This window comes from Mastigoproctus giganteus, chromosome 11, assembly GCF_048544385.1.
Source record: "Mastigoproctus giganteus isolate SK-2022 chromosome 11, ASM4854438v1, whole genome shotgun sequence".
Taxonomy (NCBI): domain Eukaryota; kingdom Metazoa; phylum Arthropoda; class Arachnida; order Uropygi; family Thelyphonidae; genus Mastigoproctus; species Mastigoproctus giganteus.
Genome location: NC_143585.1, coordinates 101,803,820 through 101,829,893, shown reverse-complemented (window position 1 = coordinate 101,829,893; position 26,074 = coordinate 101,803,820). Strand labels below are relative to the sequence as shown.

The 26,074-nt window shown below is 36.5% G+C and overlaps 1 protein-coding gene across 1 annotated transcript in view; it reads left to right on the top strand.

Annotated features, from left to right (window-relative positions):
- Positions 1-26,074, top strand: part of Sec8 (exocyst complex component secretory 8) — a 416,647-nt gene that overhangs the window by 325,576 nt on the left and 64,997 nt on the right. Inside the window, exon 23 of the mRNA XM_090385352.1 lies at positions 21,425-21,530. Within this exon, the coding sequence (XP_090241478.1) occupies positions 21,425-21,530 (106 nt within the window). The remainder of the gene's footprint in view (positions 1-21,424; positions 21,531-26,074) is intronic.

Sequence of the window (26,074 nt, the reverse complement as noted above, 5' to 3'; positions counted from 1 at the left end):
TGTATACAACCATATTGCTTTTAAAAATAACTTTAAAAGCAATATGGTTGTATACAGATATATTGACGATTTGATAGTTTTCAATATGCCAGACTTCCTTACAGAAGCTATTAAATATTATCCGCCTGAATTAACTTTAGAAAGCACAAATGCTAATTCCAAATCTGCTACTTTCTTGGACTTGGATATAAGAATAGATGATAATAATACCGTACACACCAAGTTGTATGATAAACGCAAAGATTATAATTTTAATGCTATCGACCTCACAAACTGGAACTCAAATATATCAAAAAGAATTCATCGCAATATAATTATCGCACAAAGTTTAAGAAGATTAAGTATATGTAATCAGATGGATTATATGATAGATACACTGATTGATTTCAGAACTAAGTTATTAAATAATGGCTTCCCACACCACATAATAGCACGATTTATTTATAAAGCCTTAATTATAGCATGTAGCAAGGAAAATTATAACCTTAGCGCACAGAGGATTATAGAATTAATAATGTACAGGCACTAATATAACATACTTGGTTTAAAAAAATTGTTGTGGGAGTTTCGTTGGCTAATATGAATGACGTTGGGCATGTATATATGTATATAGTAGGTACTGCTCATGAAGTAAGTCACATATAGCTTACACGCATTGAAAACGTCGTACCTATATTTGCTCTATGGGCAGGAACATATTCTGTTAACCTCTAATTTAATTTCAAGATATAATTATTTGACGGCATTATTATTTAGTTATGTTCTTTGGCATATTGACAATGCAGAGGGCGCTACTTGTAAATATGCCTAATTTATCGCTTTACTTATCTACTACACCTACCAGGGGGGGCTGCGCACAGTAGTATATATTCAGCACGTGCTATTTCCCGAGGCTTTTTTCTCCTGCCTTGGATTCGCGTTGGTAAGCTTGTTAAAATGTTAAAATTTTAAGCGTAATGTTTTCTTTACATTGCCTGCCACAAAATGGGATACCTTTCTATAAGGTTGCATCCTAGTCATTAATTTTACTTTTTCTTTTCTGTTTACCTTTCTCTTTCTTATTCCTAATTTTCATATCTCATGATCTATTAGAGTATTCGAGGGGGAGTGAGATACTATAACTATCCTTCTAACTTTTCCGTTCGCCTTTTGTTAGCACTGGCTGCTGCTCTATCTTTTTACTACACACTGATGCCTAAAAATATTTTATATGCTCTTTTTTGCTTATGTAAATTTAATTTTGGCTATCCGTCGGGCTAACAGTCATCGCACTAGCTTGCTACTAAATTTAGAAATTTAGTTGTTTATCTGTTTTGGCCTAATTTACTTTTTGCTTTTTGGACTTTGCCTAGCTGGACGATGACTACAGAAACGGATAGCTCGTTAATTACGGTAGTTACATTGAAAGGGTTAGCCCTAGAAAAAGTCCTCTTCAATGTAACCTATTGCCATAATTAACTTTTTAATGTATCGATTTTTATATATTTTGTAATATATTGCTTAATGCATAGCATGTATTTTTTCCTGGTCACGTTAGGTACCTATCTTGGTTATTGGTTTAACTGACAAGCCAATATATTATTTATATTATATTATTATACTACCACCTAATTCATTTACCTATATATACAGACCGATGTAATGTTTAATCGTCTTAGATGGCATTAATTGGTTATGGGAATAAAACAAAATAAAACAAAATAATTTAATTTTACAATTTATATTTATTATAATATTTATATTTCACTTTCACATACTAGGAAATATATATATATATATATATATATATACTTCCACGGACACTGTTCTTCTGAATTGGCATCTATAATTCTTCCTCTCTCTTCCAACCCAGTCCGAACATGTGCCGTAACCAGTCAGCATTCTTTTAAGGTTCAACTTCAAACTCATAGAACCAACTTTTCTTCTTCCTTACTAATCATTTAACTTTAGTTTTCTGGAACAGCATATTTCCTGAAAATTACAGTCTACAGAAATTCAAATATAACATCAACAAGTTTCATCTTCTTAACCTTCAACCCATGCACGGTGGCGCCTCCGTAGCTAGATGGGCAGGAGCAGCAGTGTGTAGCACACGCTTCTTGATCAGACCAGGGTTCGAGCCCGTGACCACCAAATACGGCGGATGCAGAAAGGTCAGGAAATGACCACTGCATATCCCCGGAGCAATATGGCCTTAGTTGCTAATGCTCCTAAAAACCAAATAACAACAACAACAACCATGCACAGTACTAAGTATTATATATTTTAATATAAATATAATAGATTTTTATGAGAACCCATGCTTGAGGTTCTCATAAAAAAAAAAAAAAAAAAACTTATGTTAATGTACTAACTTATATGACACTCAGGAATGTTAAATGTTTAAGTGTTTGTTATAACTATAACAAACAGTGTATCTTAGTAGATGATGGAACTAACAATAATGTGTTATTTTATTATTTTTTTAATTTAAAGGAAAGATAGAATTAACAAAATATGGAAAATTATTAATTTTCATACCTTTTCCATTTTATTTTGGTAATTGTAAATTACATATTTTAATATAATAGTATGTCTATTCTTAAACCAAGCTGACATTCATAATAATAATATTAACTGAATAATAATAATAATAATAAGAAGAATTCATAATAATAATATTAACTCTACAATTTCAGTAATTACGTGTGAGAAATGAAACTGATACCAAAATAATTTAATTGTTTTATTTAACTGGACTGGTTTGTTGTGATTGGATAATTGGTAGATTGTAATATTGATCGGTTATTATTCTGTAATCGTATGATAACTGAACAAGCCTTTGTCATCCATACCTAATCCAAAAAATGATTGATTAGTCTGTACACTTAGTTTTTTTTCAATCTCATTCATATGACCGGTAACTATTACTGATGACTTTAACTTGATTTTTCTTATTTCGGCCGATCTCCACTCTGGCCTGAATGTTGAATTAGAATTGTTCACTTTATTTTGTTAGAGTAAATACTTCATAAGTGCAGTACATAAAGCCAAGATGACATTCATAATACGATAGTCTTAATAATTTGAATCTCATTAATTCAAGTTCTGTTTAATCTGAAGTTGCCCAAAAAAAAAAAAAAAAAAAAATTGTAATAATTTCATGGATTCATACAGATATCAACCAAAAAGATACAAATCAAGTTTTTTTTTTTTTTTTTTCCCCCTTTCTTCATTGAAGACTGTTTAACTCCTTAACCTTTGAGTAAGTAAACTGCAATTTTGCGTTGATTAAGAATGGATTTTAGTTAAACTAGTTTTAGGAATATTCATTTTTTATATACATTATAAAAATTTATTTACAAGTTTACATATATAAGAAAGAATAGTTATAAGAGGCGATCAGACAATTCTGCTCCCAATATAGAAACAGATAATAAAAAGATAAGATAATTCCCTTGTATAAGGCAATGGTCAGGCCACACCTTGAGTACTGTATACAGGTCTGGAGGCCTCATTTCAAGAAGGATGTAGAGTTGCTGGAACGAGTACAGAGAAGGGCAACAAGATTAGTGAATGGAACAAAGGGTTGCTCTTACGAAGAAAGGCTTAAGTTTTGCAAATTACAGTGTCTGGAGACTAGGCACTGGTGAGGTGATCTGTTAGAGGTGTATAAAGCCTTGAATGATTTGAGCATGCTCAATGCTGATGGCATTCTTCCTCTTGCTGTTGTTTTTCGTTTTTTTTTTTTTTTTTTTTTTTTTTTTTAGGAGCATTAGCAACTAAGGCCATATTGCTCCGGGATATGCAGTGGTCATTCCCTGACCTTTCCGCATTTTGCCGTATTTGGTGGTGACGGGCTCGAACCCCGGTCTAATCAAGAAGCGTGTGCTATGCACTGCTGCTCCTTCCCACCTGGCTACGGAGGCGCCTCTTCCTCTTGCTCAGAATAATCACTTGAGAGGGCATAAATTCAAATTGAGAAAAACTAGATGTAGGATAGATGTGCCGAAATTTGCCTTTAGCCAACGGGTAGTTGGTTGGTGGAACAGACTTCCATCCCTTGTTGTGGAAGTTGATAGCCTAAATAAATTTAAGGCTCAGCTGAATGGATATTTCGAAAGAATGGAGGGGTGAAATGGGAGTTGTTTTTTTTTTTTTTTTTTTGCTGATGCTGCATAAGCTTGCTTTCTTGCATCATATGCCTCTGCTAATGCTTTTGCAATATTTGCTCATAGCTCACTTGGCACCATTTTTCAAAAATTAGCGTACTTTACAATTACAGTGGTCAGTTTAAAACGCATACACATGTGTGTAAGATAATATATGGTATTAATTATATGATCCCAAAAAAGGGGGAATGCTCAAATGCAGCAGATGAATATTCGAATTTAGACTAGCAAAGGGTTATGGACTTTACATCTTAAAGCACTAAATAGCTTAAAAAGAATATAAAGTTAGATTTAACTTTATCAAGAATGTTTTGAGAAATGGTTCTCTTCTTACTATAGGCTGCCAAGCCTAGAGAATGCCAGAAAAGCAGGAAGGATGAAAATAAAGCCAATAAAGAAATATAATTTAAAGAACTATACCTAAAATAAATTAATTTGAAATCAACAATAACATTTCAAAAATTAATACTAACTGTAAAATACGTATGATTAGTAGCATTAATGTGTAGGAAGGGACAAAATTTTTTTTTAAAAATTAAGTGTGGCTAAATAACACGAAATTATGGTAATAAGTAAATTGTTAAGATCTGGAAATAGGGATATCACAAAACATTACTACTGCTGACAATCCTAAGCTAAGAACTGTATACAGACTCAAGATGCATCCTAGCTGTTGCTTTATAAAATGGGATAATCACTACCTGTCTCTGCTGACAAAATTCCTGATCATTGACAAACCAAATGAACTGTTCTAGCAGCCTGCCTGCCTGCAGTGCTCATGGATCTTTTTGTTATACTGAACGTTACTCCTTGGTCTCTGTCATTCTCCACCACCTTCAGTATAGTACCATCCAGTCAGTATGTTGTTCTAGGATTACTACTGCCTGTTGTTCTAGGATTACTACTACCTGCTTTTATCAATGCTAAACCTCAATTGACACTTCTTAGCCAATCCTTCCAATTTTTTTTTGTCTGTTGCAGTAGTGTGCCTTGATTCCTGTCATTAGCCACTGGCTGAGCTTCATACCATCTGCAGACTTAGACAATAAGCTTGATATGCCTTCATCAGAATCATTAAGAAACATTGAAAATAGTAAGGGGCTCAGCACTCATCTCTGAGGTACTTTGCTAATAATATTAGTCAATGAAGAGTAATGCCCATAAGTAAATTACATGTAGCCATCCCTTTATTCATAGCTGTAACTTGCCTCACAATCCCACACTGCTCCAATTTGTATAGCAGTCTTTTATGTGGAACTGGGTCAAAAGCTTTACTGAAGTCAAAGTGTATCATATCAAAATTATTTTTTGCATTTAGTTCCTTTGTTATTATATCATATTAGCTAATCAGATTAGTTAGGCATGATCTTCCCTTAACAAATCTGTGCTCTGATTTCTGTATAATTGCATTCCTCTCAAGGTGCTTCTGCATTACTGCTGACTTATTTTTCTCTGGAACAGGAAGTCAAGCTTATAGGTCTGTAATTGTTTCCTTTGCCCTTTGATCCCTTTTGTGATTAGGAGTGACACTTGCTTGATTATGTTAACACTAGAGGTGAACATCTTTCCAATCTGTAGGAACCTCTCCTAAATCCAAGGATGCTTTCATAATTATGGCAAGGGTGTGATTTCCTCTTTTGTTGGTTCCTTTAATATAATTGGTTAGATTCCACGAACCCCAAGTTACCTTATTTACTTTTAGCTGGCTGATGCTGCCAGTGTGCCATAAAACAGGGAATCAGTCAATCAGCAATTTCTCTTCCACTTTCTTCTTAGTTATCACAAAATCATTTGGTTCCCAGTTATAACTTGGTATATGTATGGTGTTCCCATTCCTAAAAACTTCTTCACACATGAATATAGATGCAGCATATTTGTTCAGTGTGTCAGTAATCTGAACGGGATTATTAATAATTATGAAGTTCATATCTAGTGGGCCAATATGCTTTGTCCCTTCACCTCTAGTTTTAACATAATCAAAAAAATCTTTGCTACTTTTCTTAGCATTCTTAGCTAATGATCTTTCCTAATCTGCCTTAGCTTCCCTAACCCCTTTTGTGATTTCATTGAAGATTAGTTTGTATTTTAGCATTAGCATTAGTAGAGGCATTTGATGCAAGAAAGCAAGCTTATGCAGCATCAGCCAAAAAAAAAAAAAAAAAAACCACTTCCACTTCACCCCTCTGTTCGTTCAAAATACCTGTCCAGCTGAGCCTTAAACTTATTTAGGCTATCAACTTCTACGACAAGGGATGGAAGTCTGTTCCACCAACCAACCACTCGCTGCCTAAAGGCAAATTTCCGCACGTCTATCCTACATCTGTCTTTCCTCAATTTGAATTTATGCCCTCTCAGGTGATTATTCTGAGCGAGAGGAAGAATGCATGCTCAATGCTGATGGGAATCAGCATTGAGCATGCTCAAACCATTCAAGGCTTTATACACCTCTATCAGATCACCTCGCTGGTGCCTAGTCTCCAGACACTGTAATTTGCAAAACTTAAGCCTTTCTTCGTAAGAGCACCCCTTTGTTCCATTCACTAATCTTGTTGCCCTTCTCTGTACTCGTTCCAGCAGCTCTACATCCTTCTTGAAATGAGGCCTCCAGACCTGTATACAGTACCCTAGGTGTGGCCTGACCATTGCCTTATACAAGGGAATAATCACCTCCTTATCCCTGCTAGAAAAATTCCTATTTATCATTGACAATACACCATGAGCTACTCTTGCAGCCCATCTGCACTGCTCAGAGAACTTCATATCTGCCTGCACAACCACCCCCAGGTCCCTTTCATTCTCTACCACTGTCAGTGTAGTACCACAGACTTGATATGTTGCTTGGGGTTGCTGTTTCCCATGTGTAGTACTTTACATTTGTCAATGTTAAACTTCATTGCCACCTCTCAGCCCATCTGCGCAACCTTTCCAGATCCTGTTGCAGCAGCATAGTGTCAGTAGTGTCCTTAACAACCCTGCCTACCTTTGTATTGTCTGCAAACTTCGACATTAAGCTTGATATACCCTCATCAGTATCATTTATGAATACAGAAAACAATAATGGACCCAACACTGAGCCCTGAGGGACTCCACTAATAACATTAGTCCACGACGAGCAGTGTCCATTGATTACCACTCTCTGTCTTCTCCCCCTCAGCCACCCCTTTATCCACAGCAGCAATTTGCCTCCAATGCCACACTGCTCCAATTTGTGCAGCAGTCTTCCATGTGCAACAGTATCAAAAGCCTTTCTAAGATCCAAGTATATAATATCAAAGTTATTCCCTGCATCCAGTTCCTTTGTGACTGCATCATAGTATCCAATCAAATTGGTCAGGCAAGACTTCCCCTTAACAAAACCATGCTGTGTCCGAGCTATAGCTGAAGTCGTGTCTAAATGATCCTGCAGTGCTTCTTTAACTAGTGCCTCCAGTAATTTTCCTGGAACAGAAGTTAAACTCACAAGTCTATAATTACTTATGTCAGCCTTTGATCCTCCTTTGTGAATTGGGGTGACATTTGCACATCTCCAATCTGTGGGTACCTCCCCTGAGTCCAAGGAAGCTCTCATAATTATGGCTAAGGGTTTGCTTACTTCCTTTGCTGCCTCCTTTAATATAACTGGATAGATCCCATCCACCCCGGGTGCCTTTCTTGTGTTTATCTTCAACAATTTCTCCTCCACTTTACTCTCAGTTATTACAAGATTCTGTAGCTTACTGCTAGAGTTGAATACACCTCTGGCTTTCCCCTCGCTAAATAGCTCCTCATGTGTGAATGTCGATGCAAAATATTCATTTAGTTTGTTAGCTACCTGAGCAGCATCATCAACAGTTGACCCATCGATATCAAGTGGACCAATCTGATTCATCCCCTTCCTTCTAGAGTTTACATAAGTAAAGAACTCTTTGCTGTTTTTCTTTGCATCCCTTGCCAAAGATTTCTCGAAATCTGTATTCGCCTGCCTAACTTCCTTTGTAACCTGGTTACAGATCAACTTGTATCTATCATAGGTTTCTGTGTCGTGTTAATTTGTATGTATCCCATGCATGTTTCTTCTCTGCCATATGCCTCATCAGTTCATCTGACATCCATTTAGGCCTAAACCTTCAACAATATTTCTTAGTTGGTATGTATAGCCTGGTAGCTTCCAAGATAAGTTCTTTGAATGCTTCCCATTTTGCATTTGCTGTTGGTAACATCATCAGTTGGTCCCACTGTATAGAATTTAAATACTGTCTCAGTCCATCGTAGTCGCCTTTACGAAAGCAATAACCCTTCCCTTTACCCCTAATGGTAGTTACCTCTTTGAGTAAATCCCACTTCAGCACACTGTGATCACTGCCACCTAGTGGTTCATTTATCTGCAGATTCTTAATGCATGAAGAATCACTGCTGATAATCAAATCAAGAGTATTCTTCCTTCTAGTTGCCTCCTGAACATGCTGATGTAGAAAACAGTCATCCAATAAATCCACAAAAGCCTTGCTAGTGTGTGAGTGACCAGCCCCCAAATTCCAGTCAATATCTGGGAAATTAAAATCTCCCATTATAGGACTCTCTGATTTACTGGCCCACTCTATTTCCCTGTACAGTATCTTATTATACTCATCAGAGTCATTAGGCCTATAGCACACTCCTACTCTCAATTTTGATCTCCCAATGCTTATGTCACACCAAACTGACTCCACACTGCACTGTCCAGCGATGTCCACTGGCTTCACTTCCTTGGATTTTATGTATTTCTTAACTAATTGCATAACCCCTCCTCCCTTCCTATCCAGTCTATCCTTTCTGTAGATGTTGTACTCTCCAAATTCCAGTTCTGCATTCCTTATATCTGTGTGACATCACGTCTCTGATATCCCAACAATATCTGCCTTTGATGTTTTGAGCAATACCTCAAATTCATCAAATTTATTTACTAAACTCCTAGCATTGGTGTACACGCAAGTATACATGCACCTATTTCTATTCTTAGCTACCCTAACACAACCCATGTGTTTACTTGTACCGCAATGACTCCCGGCAGTCTCTGAAATATCCTGCATCTTGTTTTTCAGGCTTCTGCTCATTCCAATAGAAGCAGTGCAAGAATCTCTTTCACCTCTGCCAGTGGCTACTGTTAATCTATTCGTCTTTGTCTCCCCCCAAGCTAGCAGTTTTCCGACCCACCTAACACTGACTCGATAGCATCAGCAAATATTCTTGCACCCTTTCTATTTAAGTGTATCCCATCCCTGTAGAAGCAGTCTCTCCTGTTAACAAGTACAGTCCAGGCTGAAAAAAATTCTACCCTTGAGCCTTGCACAATCTTTCCAGGGCCGAATTGATCGACAAGGCTCTCATCATATACTCCCTCCTATCGTGTCTGGGCAGAATTGCAGACACTTTCAAATTCAACCCTATTTCACGGCTTTTTTTCAACAGTGACCTGTACTTGTTAAGCAAACAGTATTAACTGTAGGCTTGTGTGTTCCCTGGTAACTTATAATCCCATGTAATTTTCTTCTCTTCCACTAGTCCCATCAGTTCATCTAATATCCATTTAGGTGTTGCCTTAAAGAGTATCTCTTAGTTGGTATAAAATGCCAGGTAGCTTCTGTGATTACTTCCCCCAATACTTCTCATTTAGAATTTGCAGTTGATAACATTATGGTTGATTCTACTGAAAATAATTTAAAACTATCTAAGGCTATTGTTGTCACCTTTACAAAAGTAATATGCCTTCTCTTTAGACTTGACAGTAATTATATCTTTAAGTAAATCCCACATCGGTATATTATAATCTTGTTGCCAAGTAGTTGCTTTAATTGTATTTTCTTAATGCATGAAGGGTCACAGTTGATAATCTGATCAACAGTGTTTCTTTCTCTTATTGCTTAGGTGCCTCCGTAGCCAGGTGGGAAGGAGCAGCAGTGCGTAGCACATGCTTCTTGATTAGACCGGGGTTCGAGCCCATCACCACCAAATACGGAGGATGCGGAAAGGTCAGGGAATGACCACCGCATATCCTGGGGCAATATGGCCTTAGTTGCTAATGCTCCTAAAAACCAAAACAAACAAACAATCTTATTGCTTCTCTAACATGCTGATGTTGAATGTAGTCATCTAATATATCCAGAAAACCTCTGCTGCTGTGTGAACTACCTGCCCACAATTTCTGTTCAGTATCTGGAAAATTAAAATCCCACATCAAGAAGACATTCTGATTCTGTCTGTATAGTTTTTCATTATAAGCATTACAGTCATTTGGCCAGGAACATATTTCTGCTCTCATTTTTGTTTTCCCAGTGCTTATGTCAAACCATACTGATTCAGCAGTCACTAGCCACTTGCATCAACTAGGTTCACTGCCTTAACTTCTGTATGCGTCTTAACCAAGAACATAACTCCTCTCTGTCCGTTCTGTACATTGTACTCACCATATTCAAATTCTGCATCTATGTTGAATAGCACCATATTTCTGATAACCTTACAATATCTGCATTTCATGACTTAACTAATACTTCATAAAAATTAGTTTACTGTATTCCTAACATTGCTGCACAAGCAGTATTTGTGTGTGTGTGTTTTTTTTTTTTTTCCTCTTAGTAGCCTTAACACAGACCATTTATTTGCTTGTCTTATGAAGGGCACCAGCAAGCTATTATCTTCAGAATTTTGCTTTCTAGATTGTTGCTTGTCACTATAAAGCAGTACAAGAATCTCTTTCACCTCTGCTTACAGCTACTCTTGATCCATTAGTGTCCGTCCCACACCCAAGCTAGCAGTTTTCCAATCCACGTAATGCTGCCTTGGTAGCATTGGCAAATGTTCTTGCTCCCCTTCTATTTATCTGTATCTCATCCCTGTAAAACCAGTCTCTCCTGTTAATAAGCACAGACCATGCTGAGAAAAAGTCTACTCCATGAGGCTTGTGCAGTCTTTCAAGGTCCATTTTGGTTGACAAGGCTCTTGTTGTGTATCCATCCCACCTATTGTGTCTGCACAGAACTGCAGACACTTTCAAATGTAATCCTAACTCAAGAATATTTCTAAAAATTGCTCTGTACCTGATAAGTAAATCCTCAGATTCCCCAGTCTTAATATCATTAGTGCCAGTATGTATTACATCATTATTTGTGCCCTTAAAAGGTGATAGTCACTTTGTAATGTCATTAATTGTTGACCTTGCAGATATGCCTTGGTCCTCTTTCGCCTGTCCTTTTTTTACACAGAGTCACTACAATAGCCACCTCCTCCTGAACCAGAGATCTCTGCCATTGAGGATGCTGTTGTCTGATTCTTGAATGATGGGCTCTAACATTGGGCTGGGCTGCTGAGTGTTTGTGGGTCCTTCATTTTCACTTCCTTTGATGGCATCAATCCTATACTTCAAGCTCTCATATAAGTCCATCAGAATGTTGAATTTGTGCTTAATCTCCTCACACCCTTTACAATAAACACAAAGCTATTCTCTTTGGTTGTGTCATGTCCCACTATAGGTAGTTTAGCAAACAGGCAACAAGAATTTCCGCACAAGTATATATATACTTGTGTGGAAATTCACCTTTGGCCAGTGGGTGGTTGATAGTTAGACAATACGAAGGTTGCCAAGGTTGTTAATGACAATAATGATGGTATGCTACTGCAACAGGATCTGGAAAAGTTGAGCAGATGGGCTGAGAGGTGGCAACTGAAGTTTAACATTGACAAATGTAGTAAAGTACTGCATATGGGTAGCAGTAACCCCCAGGGTGATACTACACTCAGGGTAGTGGAGAATGAAATGGATCTGGGGGTAATTGTGCAGTCAGATATGAAGTTTTCTGAACAGTGCAAAAAGGCTGCAACAGTAGCTCATGGTGTCTTGTCAATGATATACAGGAATTTTGCTAGCAGGGATAAGGGGTTGATTGTCCCCATGTATAAGGTAATGGTCAGGCACACCTTGAGCTGTGTAGGTCTGGAGGCCTCATTTTAGGAAGGATGCAGAACTTCTGGAATGAGTACAGAGAAGGGCAACGAGATTGGTGAGTGGAACGAAAGGTTGGTGTTATCGAGAAATGCTTAAGTTCTGCAAATTGCAGCTTCTGGAGACTAGGCACCCACACAAGATGATCTAAATGAGGTGTATAAGGCCTTGAATGGATTGAGCAAGCTCAATGCTAATGGAATTCTTCCTCTTGCTCAGATTACTCACCTGAGGGGGCATAAATTCAAATTGAGGAAAGACAATTGTAGAATAGATATACGGAAATTCGCCTTTAGCCAGTGGGTGGTTGATAGTTGGAACAAACTTCCATCTGCTGTAGTGGAGATCAGCCACTTAAATAAGTTCAAGACAGAACTAGACAAGTGTGTGTGTGTGTGTGTGTGTGTGTACGTACGTACGTACGTACTGATAAAGTTTGCACAGGTAGAAGTGAAAAATGCACAAAGTAATAGAACAGTGAGGATAGCAGAAAAAGGAGAAAGAATGTGAATATCCTATAAGTTATGATGAATTAAGAGAATTATAGCCTGAATTGTAAAGCCAATTAGAGGTGAGGGAACTGCAAAGTAAAATGATTATTAAACAAATAAAATAAAAGGTGGGATAGCTTTCATGAGATATAGGTGAGCAAATTTAGTTATAAGTCGAATAAAGCACAATATGGCCTTAGCAGCCCTTGTGCCATTAAACCACCACCACTAACAACAACAACATAAGTCGAATACAGGGATAGCAAAAATACAAAAATCTGATGTAAGCTAAAGTAAATATTGATACATGGTCAGGTATTTCATTAGGGGACTAAACCTGACCATGTATCAGGAACTGCATTTCTATACTTGTCCATAACAGTGGAAGAGAGGCAAAATGAAGCAAAAAGAATAAAATTAGCACATTCTCTTACGGTATGAACAAGGTTGTCCCAGTGCAGTCTCAATGATATGAAAATTAAAAATAAGGATAAAGCTAAAATAAAATATAAATAAGTGTTTTCAGAGTAGGAAAAAAGGATTTTTTGAATTTTATGTAGGTTTTAAGTAAATTTGGGGCGGGGGGAGAATATATATATATATATATATATATATATATATATATATATATATATATATATATATATAAACGAATATTATATGGTAACCCCTTAAAGGTAATATTTAAAATCTTTCATAGAATAAAAGGGTATTCAGTTGATGAAATGGGTTCAGTAAATGAAAGATTAATGAGTCAGGTATTGACAGCATTAGCATTAGTAGAGGCATACAGTGCAAGAAAGCAAGCTTATGCAGCATCAGCCAAAAAAAACCTCCCATTTCACCCCTCTATTCTTTCCAAATGCCTGTCCAGCTGATCCTTAAATTTATTTAGGCTATCAACTTCCACAACAAAGATGGAAGTCTGTTCCACCAATCAACCACCTGCTGGCTAAAGGCAAATTTACACACATCTATTCTACAACTCTTTCCTCAATTTGAATCTATGCCCCCTCAGGTTCTTAATCTGAGCAAGAGGAGGAATCCCATTAGCATTCAGCTTGCTCAACCCATTCAAGGCTTTATACACCTCGATCAGATCACCTCACAAGTGCCAATTCTCCAGTTACTGCAATTTGCAGATCTTAAGCCTTTCTTGGTAAGAGCACCCCTTTGTTCCCATCACCAATCTTGTTGCCCTTCTTTGTACTTGTTCTAGCAACTCGACATCCTTCCTAAAATGAGGCCTCCAGACCTGTACACAGTACTCTAGGTGTGGCCTGACCATTGCCATTGTATAATGGGATAATCACCTCCCTGTCCCTGCTAGCAAAATTCCTATACAGTGAAACTTCCCTTTAATGGACAGCCATGGGGAACGAAAATGTGTCTGTTAGAGAGAAGTGTCCGCTAACAAGAAGTCTGAGGTAAAAAAGAAAGAAAGAAAGAAAGAAAGAAAAATCGTTAAACGTTTAATGTAAAATTAAATTAAAATATATACAGATTTTGAACAATATTTTTGTAAATAATATACAATTACATACACAAGAGAGAAAAATAAAGAAAAATCGTTAAACGTTTAATGTAAAATTAAATTAAATTATATACAGATTTTGCACAATATTTTTGTAAATAATATACATACAATTGTGCTATGCATATTATGACTTTATCTTAAGAAAAATACATACAGTAATCACTTATTTTCTTCTGCACCTTCTTCCGGCTGATAATTTTGTTTTCAACATTTGTTTGGAGTGAAGAAACCATCGAAAGTCCTTCAGTAAGATACTTCAGCGGCGACAAACATTTTTAAACGATTGATTTGTATGAGCGCTTCTATTTTCATCGGTGGTTCGTCGTTAATATATTCTTCGACAGAATGACCTCCTTCCATTTCTTTATCCTCATGAGGAACTTCTTGAAAAATATCGATGATAATGTCGTTGATATCTATAGCACCATCTTCTGTAGTGAGGTTCGAGTCTATATCTTTGTAGCCAGGGTCACCTGTAGCTGAAGTATCGTACATTATCAATAGATGTTGAAGTTCTTGTTCTTCTTGGTGCTCCACATTGCTGTTCACAACTTCAATTTTTGCGTTTGAGAAGCCAGACTTTACAAAACAGTTCACGACAGTTTGTTTTCTAATTGCGTTTACTGAAGAGGAAATCCATTGAATCGCATCTAGGATGCTGATTTTCTTTGCAAGGTCACTCGCACATTTTACATCGTTCATGTTTGCAATGAGATGTCTTAAAACACGTTTTCTGTAGTGAAGTTTAAAATTTTTTATTATCCCTTGATCCAAGGGCTGACGCTCTGCAGATGTGTTTGGTGGCAGAAAAACGATTTGAATGTTGGACAATTCAATGTGCGGGTGAGATGCAGCATTATCCATGAGAAGAATAATTTTTCTGTTTTGACGAATCATGTTTTGGTTAAAGTGACTTGTCCATTCGCTCATGATATCTCATGTCATCCACGCTTTTTTTATTAGACTTACAGTCAACATTCAAAAGATTCAACTTTATGCCCTTGAAACAACGAGGATTTTGTGGTTTTCCCATAACAAGTGGTTGTTCAAAGTCTCCCAGCATATTTGTACACAATTGTACAGTCAAGCGTTCCTTAGAAATTTTTCCGCCCTGGCACTTTTCGTTTTTTAGACTCATTGTTTTTTCAGGAAGAGCTTTAAAAAACAACCCTGTTTCGTCACAGTTGTAAATATCCTTAGCTTCAAATTCACGACATAAATCTTCCAATTTGACGGTCCACTCTGTTACAACCACAGTATCAACAGATCCACCTTCACCACTTACGGTTTTCCAAGAAATTTTATGCCGAGTTTTGAACTTGTCTAGCCATCCCACAGAAGCTTTGAACTCATTTACTCCCATAGATTTCGCAACCTCCAAAGCCTTTTCCCTAATAATAAGCCCATTAATGGTAATTTTTTTAGCACGTTCGCGACAAAACCACTCATACGTAACATTGTCAATTTGAAGTTCAACAGTTTTCGGGAATGATTTTTGAACCTGATCATTTCCGTGTTGCCAAAATTGTTTGAGCAGCTCATTTTTTTTCTTTAGGATGTCGCTTACCTGCATCTTCCCGATTTTGAATTTTGCAGCGAGATTGCTAACACTATTTTTTTGCCGATCATATGCATTAATGAGTTGGACTTTATCTTTTAAAGTTAAATGTTTACGAGAAGACATTGTGCACTTCACACGACACTGAAAAAAACTGAAAACTGAAACTGAAAAGACGAAAGGCCGACAAAATCCCCCCCCCCCATCTGCACACACTGAATTCATCAGAAGTTTTACACGTGCCTTAAAATTCTTGAAAAGGGGTTTAGAACAGCGACGTAAACCTTGATAAAATTCAGAAAATCGGAAATAGAAAATAAGCACCGGATTGAGGCAATACGTGGAAGAAAAGTTCCTAGAAAAAGGGCCGTGAGCTCTCCCGCAGTCCGTTGTGGGGAGATCAAATTAAGTGCTAATCTAAACAAAACAGTGCAGATTGCCTGTCCGCGTCCGTTACAGAGAATGTCCGCTAGACAGAAGCTGCAAACACATTAAAACCAATGGAGGTGAGTTGGGCAATTTGAAAATGTCCGTTGTAGAGAGATGTCCGTTAACGAGAGGTGTCCGTTAGGAGAAGTTTCACTGTATATCATTGACAAGACTCCATGACCTGCCCTGGCAGTCCTTCTGTACTGCTCAGCGAACTTCATATTTGACTGCACAATTAGAGAAAAAATGTGTTACCTTACTTTTCGGAAACCCCTCGTAGATACGTGAAATATGAAAGAATGTTAATATCCCAAAAGTTATGATGAATTAAGAAAATTATGGGCTAAATTACTAAGCCAATAGAACTGTAAAGAAAAATTAGTACAGCAAAATACCAATAAAATAAAAATAGAAAGTGGTAATTTTATTTTATTGGTATTTTGCTGTACTCATTTTTCTTTACAGTACTCCAACCTTCTGTTGGCTTAATAATTTAGTCCTTAATTTTCTTAATTCATCATAACTTTTAGGATATTAACATTCTTTCACCTTTCACATATCTACTGCACTTCAACTATTCTCACCCTTCTAGTTACTGGCACTTTGTGTAACTTTCACATGCACACTTTATTCAATATATTAATACAAGCTTATATATATATATATGTATGAAGTTATTTAAAAGAATATTAGAAAGAGAAAGAGTTGCAGAACAGATTAATGCCATCAAATTTATGATTGTATATTACATCTCTCTGTATATAACAATATTTTAGTTAATTATAATACCAACTAGATAAATTGGACAAAAGTATTAGGGGTGAAAACTATAATCATTAGCTCAAAGTGCCAAATTTAATTAACCCAAAGGTAAACTGCAGCCATTATCAACCCACTGCAGGATGGAAGCCTCCTTAACAATTCATGCTGAGGGAAATGGACCATAATCTGCCACGCTGATCCAGTGCGGGTTGGCAGATCGACCGTATTTAGCAGTCAGGGGCTTGAACCCCGGTCTACTCAAGTAGCGTGTGCTACTGCATTCCCACTCTTGACCACTTGGCTATGGAGGCACAAGTTGGACATTTTTGTTGTACCCTATAAATAAACACATATAATAAAATAAAAATAAAATGAAATAGTAAAAGTAAAATGATAATATAGCTAATTATAGGTATATGGTTATATTGAATGGAATGTTAACAAGGGCTAGCTCCACTCAATATATCTCATCAATAATTAGTTGAAGCTATCTGTTTCTGTTTGCAATTTGCCAGTTTGCAAATTGGCTTAATTGTTTGCAAATTGGCTTAATTACTTTAATATACCTTAAATTTAACAGAAAACTGGCAGAATAACTGCTAGCCCAACAGATAGCAGTGAAAATTAATAATAATGGAAGTGAAAAATGAATAATATATATGAGTACCAATATTTATTTATGTAGTGAAAAGGAAGGCTTATGCCTAAAAATTAAGGCGAATATGAAGAGGATTAAGGATAGTAATAGAGTAATAGGGCTAGTGTAATAGCCCTTGTTAACGTTCCATTCAGTGTAACCAAAAATCTATAATTAGCTATATTATCATTTTACTTTTAATATTTCTTTTTATTTTATTTTATTATATGTGTTTATTTATGGGGTACAACAAAAAAAAGTCCAACTTGGGTTAATTAAATTTGGCACTTTGAGCTAATGATTATAGTTTTCACCCCTAATACTTTTGTCCAATTTATCTAGTTGGTATTATAATTAACTAAAATATTGTTTTATATATATATATAAGTAATGATATTAAAAAAAAAAATAGATAAATAAGAAAATAAATAAACATGAAGTAGTCATTAGAGGCAGTAAAATACAAATCCTCCACGTGATACCCGATATATTACTGAAATTATGTATTGAAAAATTTATACAAATGCTCGTAGTATGGCAAAACTGTAGAGCGAAAATTTAACATAAACCTAACAATTAATAGTAATTGGGAGGGTAGAGAAGGAGTAGCAAGACAGAAACTGTAGCCGAAAGCCTCCAAATAATTTAGAATATAATTTAAATCCAATTCAAATAAATCCATTTTGAAATTTAAAATGTAGAACCAATTGTATAACAATTTAGCGGCACCCCCTAGTAAGGTACCAGTTCCGAGAAATGTGAAATATCACCAAAAGAGACTAATTAAACTACTAAACCAAAATAAAATAAAAATAGACTGACCATTATGCCCCATACCGACAGAGGACCACGAGGCCAATAATGGTCATGGAATCACTGCATTTCAATTGCTAGACAAATCGTCGCATAGGCGAACCGATTGAAGGACCTATCGACCCCTTGAATGCTAGTCTGTTCTATTGTTTATTTTTTGCTGCATAAGGACCACTGCTATGCAAATCCTCTGCATTTGTGGCTCGATCAGAGGAAGGAGGGGTGGACAGGTCCTTCGATCGGTTCACCTATGCGACGATTTGTCTAGCGATTGAAATGCAGTGATTCCATGACCATTATTGGCCTCGTGGTCCTCTGTCGATCTGAGGCATAATGGTCAGTTTATTTTATTTTGTTTTAGTAGTTTGATTAGTCTCTTTTAATTTATCCTTAAGGAACATAGGTTAAAATGTCTAAAATCATATTTAGACAATTTTATGATTTTAGATATTTTAACCTATGTTCCTTAAGGATAAATTCGACAATTGTTTTCAGTTCTCATGTTAGCATGCGGTATTGGTATATATTAGTATTTCAACAATAATACATTCACTGTTTCTAGTCTGTTCCTGCAATACCCAGTTGATTATTCTGTAGGCAAGGAGGAACTCTGCTTCTATGTGTGATCACACCATTTTCTTCCTTGAAAAAGCAGAACAGTTGCAAGTGCAGGTAGATGGGGGGTTCTAGCTGACTAGCAAAAGTTGACATTCCACAGGAATAAAACAGGGATGCTCAGGTGTTTTGTATGCTCTGCTATATGCTTTTTCAGTTGTTTGTTTGTTATTTGGTTTTTAGGAGCATTAGCAACTAAGGCCATATTGCTCCGGGGATATGCGGTGGTCATTTCCTGACCTTTCCGCATGCTCCGTATTTGGTGGTGATGGGCTTGAACCCCGGTCTAATCAAGAAGCATGTGCTATACACTGCTGCTCCTGCCCACCTGGCTACGGAGGCGCTGCTTCTTCAGTGAGGTTATGTGAGATTCATATACAAAAGAGACAGAAGAACTGCTTATATTATAACATTTGTTTAATATAAGAAAAAAACTGTCCAGTGAATCGTGTGTTTTTCACTAAATTATATGGCTTTGAGATGACCAAGAGCCAAGGTTGTATGGGTCACATGTCCACCTGCTTCATGGGATGAGATCATTTGGAACTGCTAGTAGTCAGAGGGCATATGGTCATCCTACTTACTAAGCTTCTAGAACATGGCAAAAGGGCTGCATCACATCTAAGGGATGGAATGGAAACCTGTAAATAAGTAAAGGGGAAAAGAGGGTGGGTGGGTGGTTGGGAGTAAGAAAGAGAGAAGTGGAAATAAAGGGTGGGATAGGAAGAAGAGAAAATGGAGAGTTGAAGGAGGAGGACAGAAGTTTCCAACCATCCCATGGACCTTATCCTTAAAGGTGCAGAAGTAGTTGTCACTGATGCATAGACCATGGTTTCAGTTAACACCGAGGGATCATGCACACAGATCAGAAAGGATTCTTTGTAGCGCCTCTTCACATGGAAACTATTGTGGAATAGAACTTCAATTCCAAAAATTCCAGCCAAGTGCATGCCTTTGTCTGAGGCTTTCACATATGTAGCCAGTTTTTCTTGTTCTTGGATATGGGTTTTAATGTAGTTTGGAGGATAATTTCCTCTGATTAGAGGAAATTATCTTCCACACTACATCCATGGTATTCTCTAGGGAAAGGGAGGTGGGGTGCAGAGGGATTGATGCTGTTTATCTTGTCAGCTCTAGGCAGACACAATAGACTTCTAGCTCTGGTGCTCTTCTTTTTCAGGATCCAAAACATTCCAGCCAGATACCAGCAGCAGTAAGCTGATGGTATGCCCACAAACTCCTTGCAATTGTAGTTTGCGTTCTCCCCATACACCATGCATACATGCAACTGTCATGGCCTGGATGCACTGTTCTCATTTCATGTGGCTTTGTTTTACAAGAATATAATTCAGTAAGAAACACAGTTTACTTTCCAATAAGCTATGTTTCTTACATTACTATAATATAAGTTATAATTTAAGTAGTTTTCTTTTTTTCACACATGTATTTTAAATATAATCTCCCTAAAGAATTATATAGCAGACTGTACAAAGTGTTTTTATTTCTGTTGCTGGTTAGTTGGTTTTGCTTCCTCTGTATTTCCAGTCGCTCTGCTTTCAAAGGAATAAAACTGTTTTGCTACATATAGAAACGGTGCCTTCTTTCTCTTAGAATTTTCATTAATTTTCACGATGCTCTCACGTTAGATTCAATTGATTAGATTTATAATGAGGCACTCAGTTTTTCAGGTTATTTTACCCTGATCGGTTTTTGTTTTTATCCTGATTAAGTCTAAACAAAGGTTGAAATTTGTACATACATATGCACATAAAAATGAGCTACTCTTTTTTTTTTTTTTTTTTTTTTTTTTTTATAGTCCACTTTGTTTATTCCATCTGGTTTAAAGGGACCTGACCCTAAGGCACATCTGTCAGTGTTGTGAAGAAAAATTTACATACTTTTGTCAAAGGCTGCACTTGTATCTTTCAAAAGAACGTAAAACAAGATGCTGTTGAAATCATTTGGTTTTACACATGAAAACTGAGTGCATGTCTGCATTCAGTTTTCATATGTAATTATTTTCAAATTATTTCAGTACATATTGAAATACAGTTGTACAAAATTATTGTTGAGATAAAAGAAGATAATTAACAAGGCTGATTACCTCCTTTCATGTAGGACCAATTGGTAATTATGTTAATTATCCAGGAAACCTTTTATTGAATGATTAATAAACAATTACACTTCTGTTTAAAAAAGGTAGCTATTTTATGTTTAGAATTGAGAATGTAAATTTCTGATTTTGTTTTCAGAACTTTTGCAGTTTTAAAGTTGATTATTAATCTTATAACCAAGAAAATTTTTTATTATTCTTACTAGTTTCCATTAATACACAAGGATAATTGCTTGCCTAGGATTTTTATTTTACATGTATGATGTGCTTTCAATGTTATTATTATTTAAATTTTTATTAACTTGTATTTTTATTAATTTTCATTAGTTTTTTTCCTTTTAGAAATCAGTTCTTTTTATTGCAGATCCCTGTTTGGAAAATTTGAAGATTTAGCTGATACCTGCTTGCTTGTTTTGCACCTGGAAGTAAGAGTGCATTGCTTTTATTATTTATTGCCAGTGGCTACTCAGGTTAGTTTGCAATTTTACATTGTAATGATATTATTGCATCCATTGTTTGCAATTTTATTTTGTTTATACTTGGAAGAACAACTTAATTTATCATTCTAAGCATTGCTTCAGTATATGAAACTTTTAGATTTTTTTTTTTTTTTTTTTTTTATGAAAACTGCAAACACGAGAGGTTATTAGAACCTATAGTACTTAGTACCGTGCTCGGGTTGGAGGTTGAGAAAATAAAAGAAGATATTTGTTGACAAGAGACTTGAACTTCTGTAGACTGTAATTTTCAGGAAATACGTATGAAGGAAAGTTGTTCCAGAAAACAGCAGTTGAATGAATAAACAAGGAAGATGAAAAGTTGGTTCTGTGAGTTTGAAGTTGGACAGTAAATGGATGCTGGCTGGTTGCGGCACATGTTCAGACTGTTTTGAAAGAGAGAGAGAGAGAGAGTGGGAATTATCAGTGAGTTTATCAGTTGTTAATCATTTGGAGTGAGAGCAAAGTGGAGGAGAAATTGTTGAAGTTAAACATAAGAAAGGCACCTGGGGTGGATGGGATCTATCCAGTTATTTTAAAGGAGGCGGCAAAGCAACTAAGCAAACCCTTAGCCATAATTATGAGAGCATCCTTGGACTCAGGGGAGGTTCCCACGGACTGGAGATGTGCAAATGTGTCCCCAATTCACAAAGGTGGATCGAAGGGTGACACGAGTAATTACAGACCAGTTAGTTTAACTTCTGTTCCGGGTAAAATAATGGAGTCGCTGGTTAAAGATGCATTGAAGGATCATCTAGACAAGACTGCAGCAATAATTGAAACACAGCATGGGTTTGTTAAGGGAAAGTCTTGTCTGACAAATTTGATTGGTTATTATGATGTGGTCACAAAGGAACTGGATGCAAAAAATAATTTTGATATCATATACTTGGATTTCAGGAAAGCTTTTGACACTGTTGCGCATGGAAGACTACTGTACAAATTGGAGCAGAATGGTATTAAGGGTAAGTTGCTACAATGGATAAAAGGATGGTTAAGTGGGAGACAGAGGGTGGTATTCAATGGGTGCTGCTCTTCGTGGACTAATGTTATTAGTGGAGTCCCACAGGGTTCGGTGTTGGGTCCACTGTTGTTTTGTGTATTTATCAATGATATTGATGAAGGTATATCAGGCTTAATGTCGAAGTTTGCAGATGACATAAAGGTTGGCAGGGTTGTTAATGGCAGTGTGCTACTGCAACAGGATCTAGATAATTTGGGCAGATGGGCTAAGAAGTGGCAACTGAAGTTCAACCTTGACAAATGCAAAGTACTGCATATGGGTAGAAGTAACCCCAGAGAAACGTACCAACTGTGTGGTACTACTTAAGGTGGTAGAAAATGAAAAAGACCTGGGAGTAATTGTGCAGTCAGATATGAAGTTTTCTGAGCAGTGCAGACAGGCTGCTAGGGCGGGTCATGGGGTTTTGTCAATGATATATAGGAATTTTGCTAGCAGGGAAAAGGAGGTGATTGTCCCTCTGTATAAGGCAATGGTCAGGCCACGCCTTGAGTACTGCGTACAGGTCTGGAGGCCTCATTTTAGGAAGGATGTAGATTTGCTTGAGCGTGTACAGAGAAGAGCAACACGATTGGTGAGGGGAATGAAGGGATTCTCTTACCAAGAGAGGCTTAAGTTCTGCAAATTGCAGTGGCTGGAGACTAGGCACCTGTGCGGTGATCTGATTGAGGTCTATAAGGCCTTGAATGGGTTGAGCACGCTGAATTCTGATGGGATCCTTCCACTTGTTCAGATTACCAACCTACGGGGACATAAGTTCAAATTAAGAAAGGACAGATGTAGAATAGATGTGCGGAAATTTGTCTTTAGCCAGCGGGTGGTTAATTGCTGGAACAAACTTCCATCTGTCGTTGTAGAAGTTGATAGGTTAAATAAATTTAAGGAGGAACTGGACAGGCGTTTGGAGGGAATGGTGTGTTTTTTTTTTTTTTTTTTTGGCTGATGCTGCATAAGCTCCTACACTTGCTTTCTTGCATCATGTGCCACTACTACTACTACTAGAGTGAGAGTGGGAATTATCAGTGAGTTTATCAGTTGTTAATCATTTGGAGACTTGGTTTCAAATTCTGTCTGAGGCTGGAAGAATTCTTAAAGGTCTCTTAAATCAAGTTACCAACAAATATCATGTGGAGGAAGTTAGGGTTTCCCATGAATTATTACTGATTCCTTGACTAGCACAAACAAACACTTGTACAACCTTAATGGATAATAAAGATCATATAAACTAGCATACCACATGAGCTTATATATGAAGACTAATAAGACCATTGAACTGTATAAGACAGTTGTAAGACCACAGCTGAAATACTGTTCCCAGGTAAGGAGATCACATAAAAAAAGACTAAGTTTCTTGATAAGGCTTACATGTGGGAAATGCCTGGTTGAGATTGATAAAGGGTACACTCACATGAGGAAAGACTTCGAACACATGGGCTTCTGAGCTTGGCAACTAAGCACATTAGAGGGGGGAGATCTGTTTGATATGTATGACATTCTGAGATAGGATATAAAATAAATAAATGAGAGTGAAATTTTCACAATTATAAATGATAGTGGAATCAGGGGTCATAAATTCAAATTACTAGAATGATAGTAGAATGGAGCCATGAATTCAAATTATGGATGAGGAGGTTTAGACTGGATTATATGAAGTTTTCTTTTAGGTAGCTATTTGTTAATTGGAATAAGTTACCTCTGTGATAGTTTAGGTTAACAGCTTGATGAAATTCAAATGTCAGCTGGATCAATACCAATGTGAGGATGGGAAACAATTTTTTTTTTGGTTGGTGTAGTAAAAGGCTGGGCTTTCTTGCACTATTTGACTAAAATCGTAATGCTAATGATGCTATTGATGAACCAGCAGCATATTACATAAGCTAATACACAATACAAAGTATTAGTGTTTCAAAACAACCAACTGAACTCTGTTTTACATTCTTTGTTAGCTATAGCATCAAACATGAATTTATACTTGAGCATAATCTGTGAAGGCCAGCTAGAAAATAGCTTACTCTTTTGTTACGGTCTTGATATTTTTCCAAAATTTCATTTATTGTTTGTAGTTCATCTGTTATTGAAACATTTTTTTATAAAATTACCTGTCATGTTGGATTTCATTTAATATTTTGCATATTCTTCTTTGTATAATTGTAATAATGAGTTTATAGTTGCATGATATTTGACTGATAATTTTATGTTTCAAATTTGTAAAATTAAACTGTTAAGTTGTAATTGAATCATTATTTTTGAATTAATTTTGTTTACAAGATTTCAGAGTGGAGTATTATTTCTTTCTTGATTTTAACATATCCAGAGTAATCATATCTGCGGCAGGAAGATGTGACTACTCTAGGAGTATGAATTCTAGGTAATTTTAATGAAGATATTTTTTATCTTGATCTTCCTTCTTGTTTCCAAAGTGGGAACCACTCAAATTATTAGCACCATTCCATTAGAACATATTTACAGCCTGATACAAACCAGATTTACAGTACATGCAAGGGGTGGAGGTGAATCTACAAGGTCAACATGACCTTGTTGGTTCACCTCCACCCCTTGCGTGTACTGTAAATCTGGTTTGTATCAGACTGTAAACATGTTCTAATGTGTAATGAAGATATTTTTATCTTGATCTTCCCTCTTGTTCCATTAGAACATGTTTTCAGTCTGATACAAACCAGATTTACAGTACATACAAGAGGTGGAGGTGAATCTACAGTATCCTGATGGGTATTTTATTTAAAATTTTGAAATAGTCACTATTTAACCACATGGAAAAAAGTAGAGAAGTAGTTGAGAAATAATGGTAGCTGTGGCACCATTATTTATGTTTTGACTTTTATGCAGTAGTAGTAGTAGTAGTGGCATGTGATGCAAGAAAGCATGTGTATGAGCTTATGCAGCATCAGCCAAAAAAAAAAAAAAAATCACACCATTCCCTTCAAATGCCTGTCCAGTTCCTCCTTAAATTTATTCAACTTATCAACTTCCACAACGACAGATGGAAGTTTGTTCCAGCACTTAACCACCCACTGGCTAAAGGCAAATTTCCGCACATCTATTCTACATCTGTCTTTTCTTAATTTGAATTTATGCCCCCTTAGGTTCGTAATCTGAACAAATGGAAGGATCCCATCAGAATTCAGCATGCTCAACCCATTCAAGGCCATTCAAATGTTAATTTCTTAGGTTCATTTTTGAGTTTGTTATTTTTGCTTCTCTTTCATTTGTATGTAAGTTTGAATAGTTTTACTATCCTAGTGTGGTTAAATAGTTGTCAGTAGTACTATCACTGCTGACATGACTGCATGGGAACTGCTAACAGTGTTCTCATGCTATCATATGTCATGTATCAAAAGTAGATCAGCTATGCAAGAACCACCTGCCACACAGTGGAATAGATGTGCTAAAGTGGAGCAGCTGACCATGCTGGTGTGACATAAGAACTGGGAACACAAAAATGAGAGTAGGAGTATGGTGTAGGCCAAATTACTAT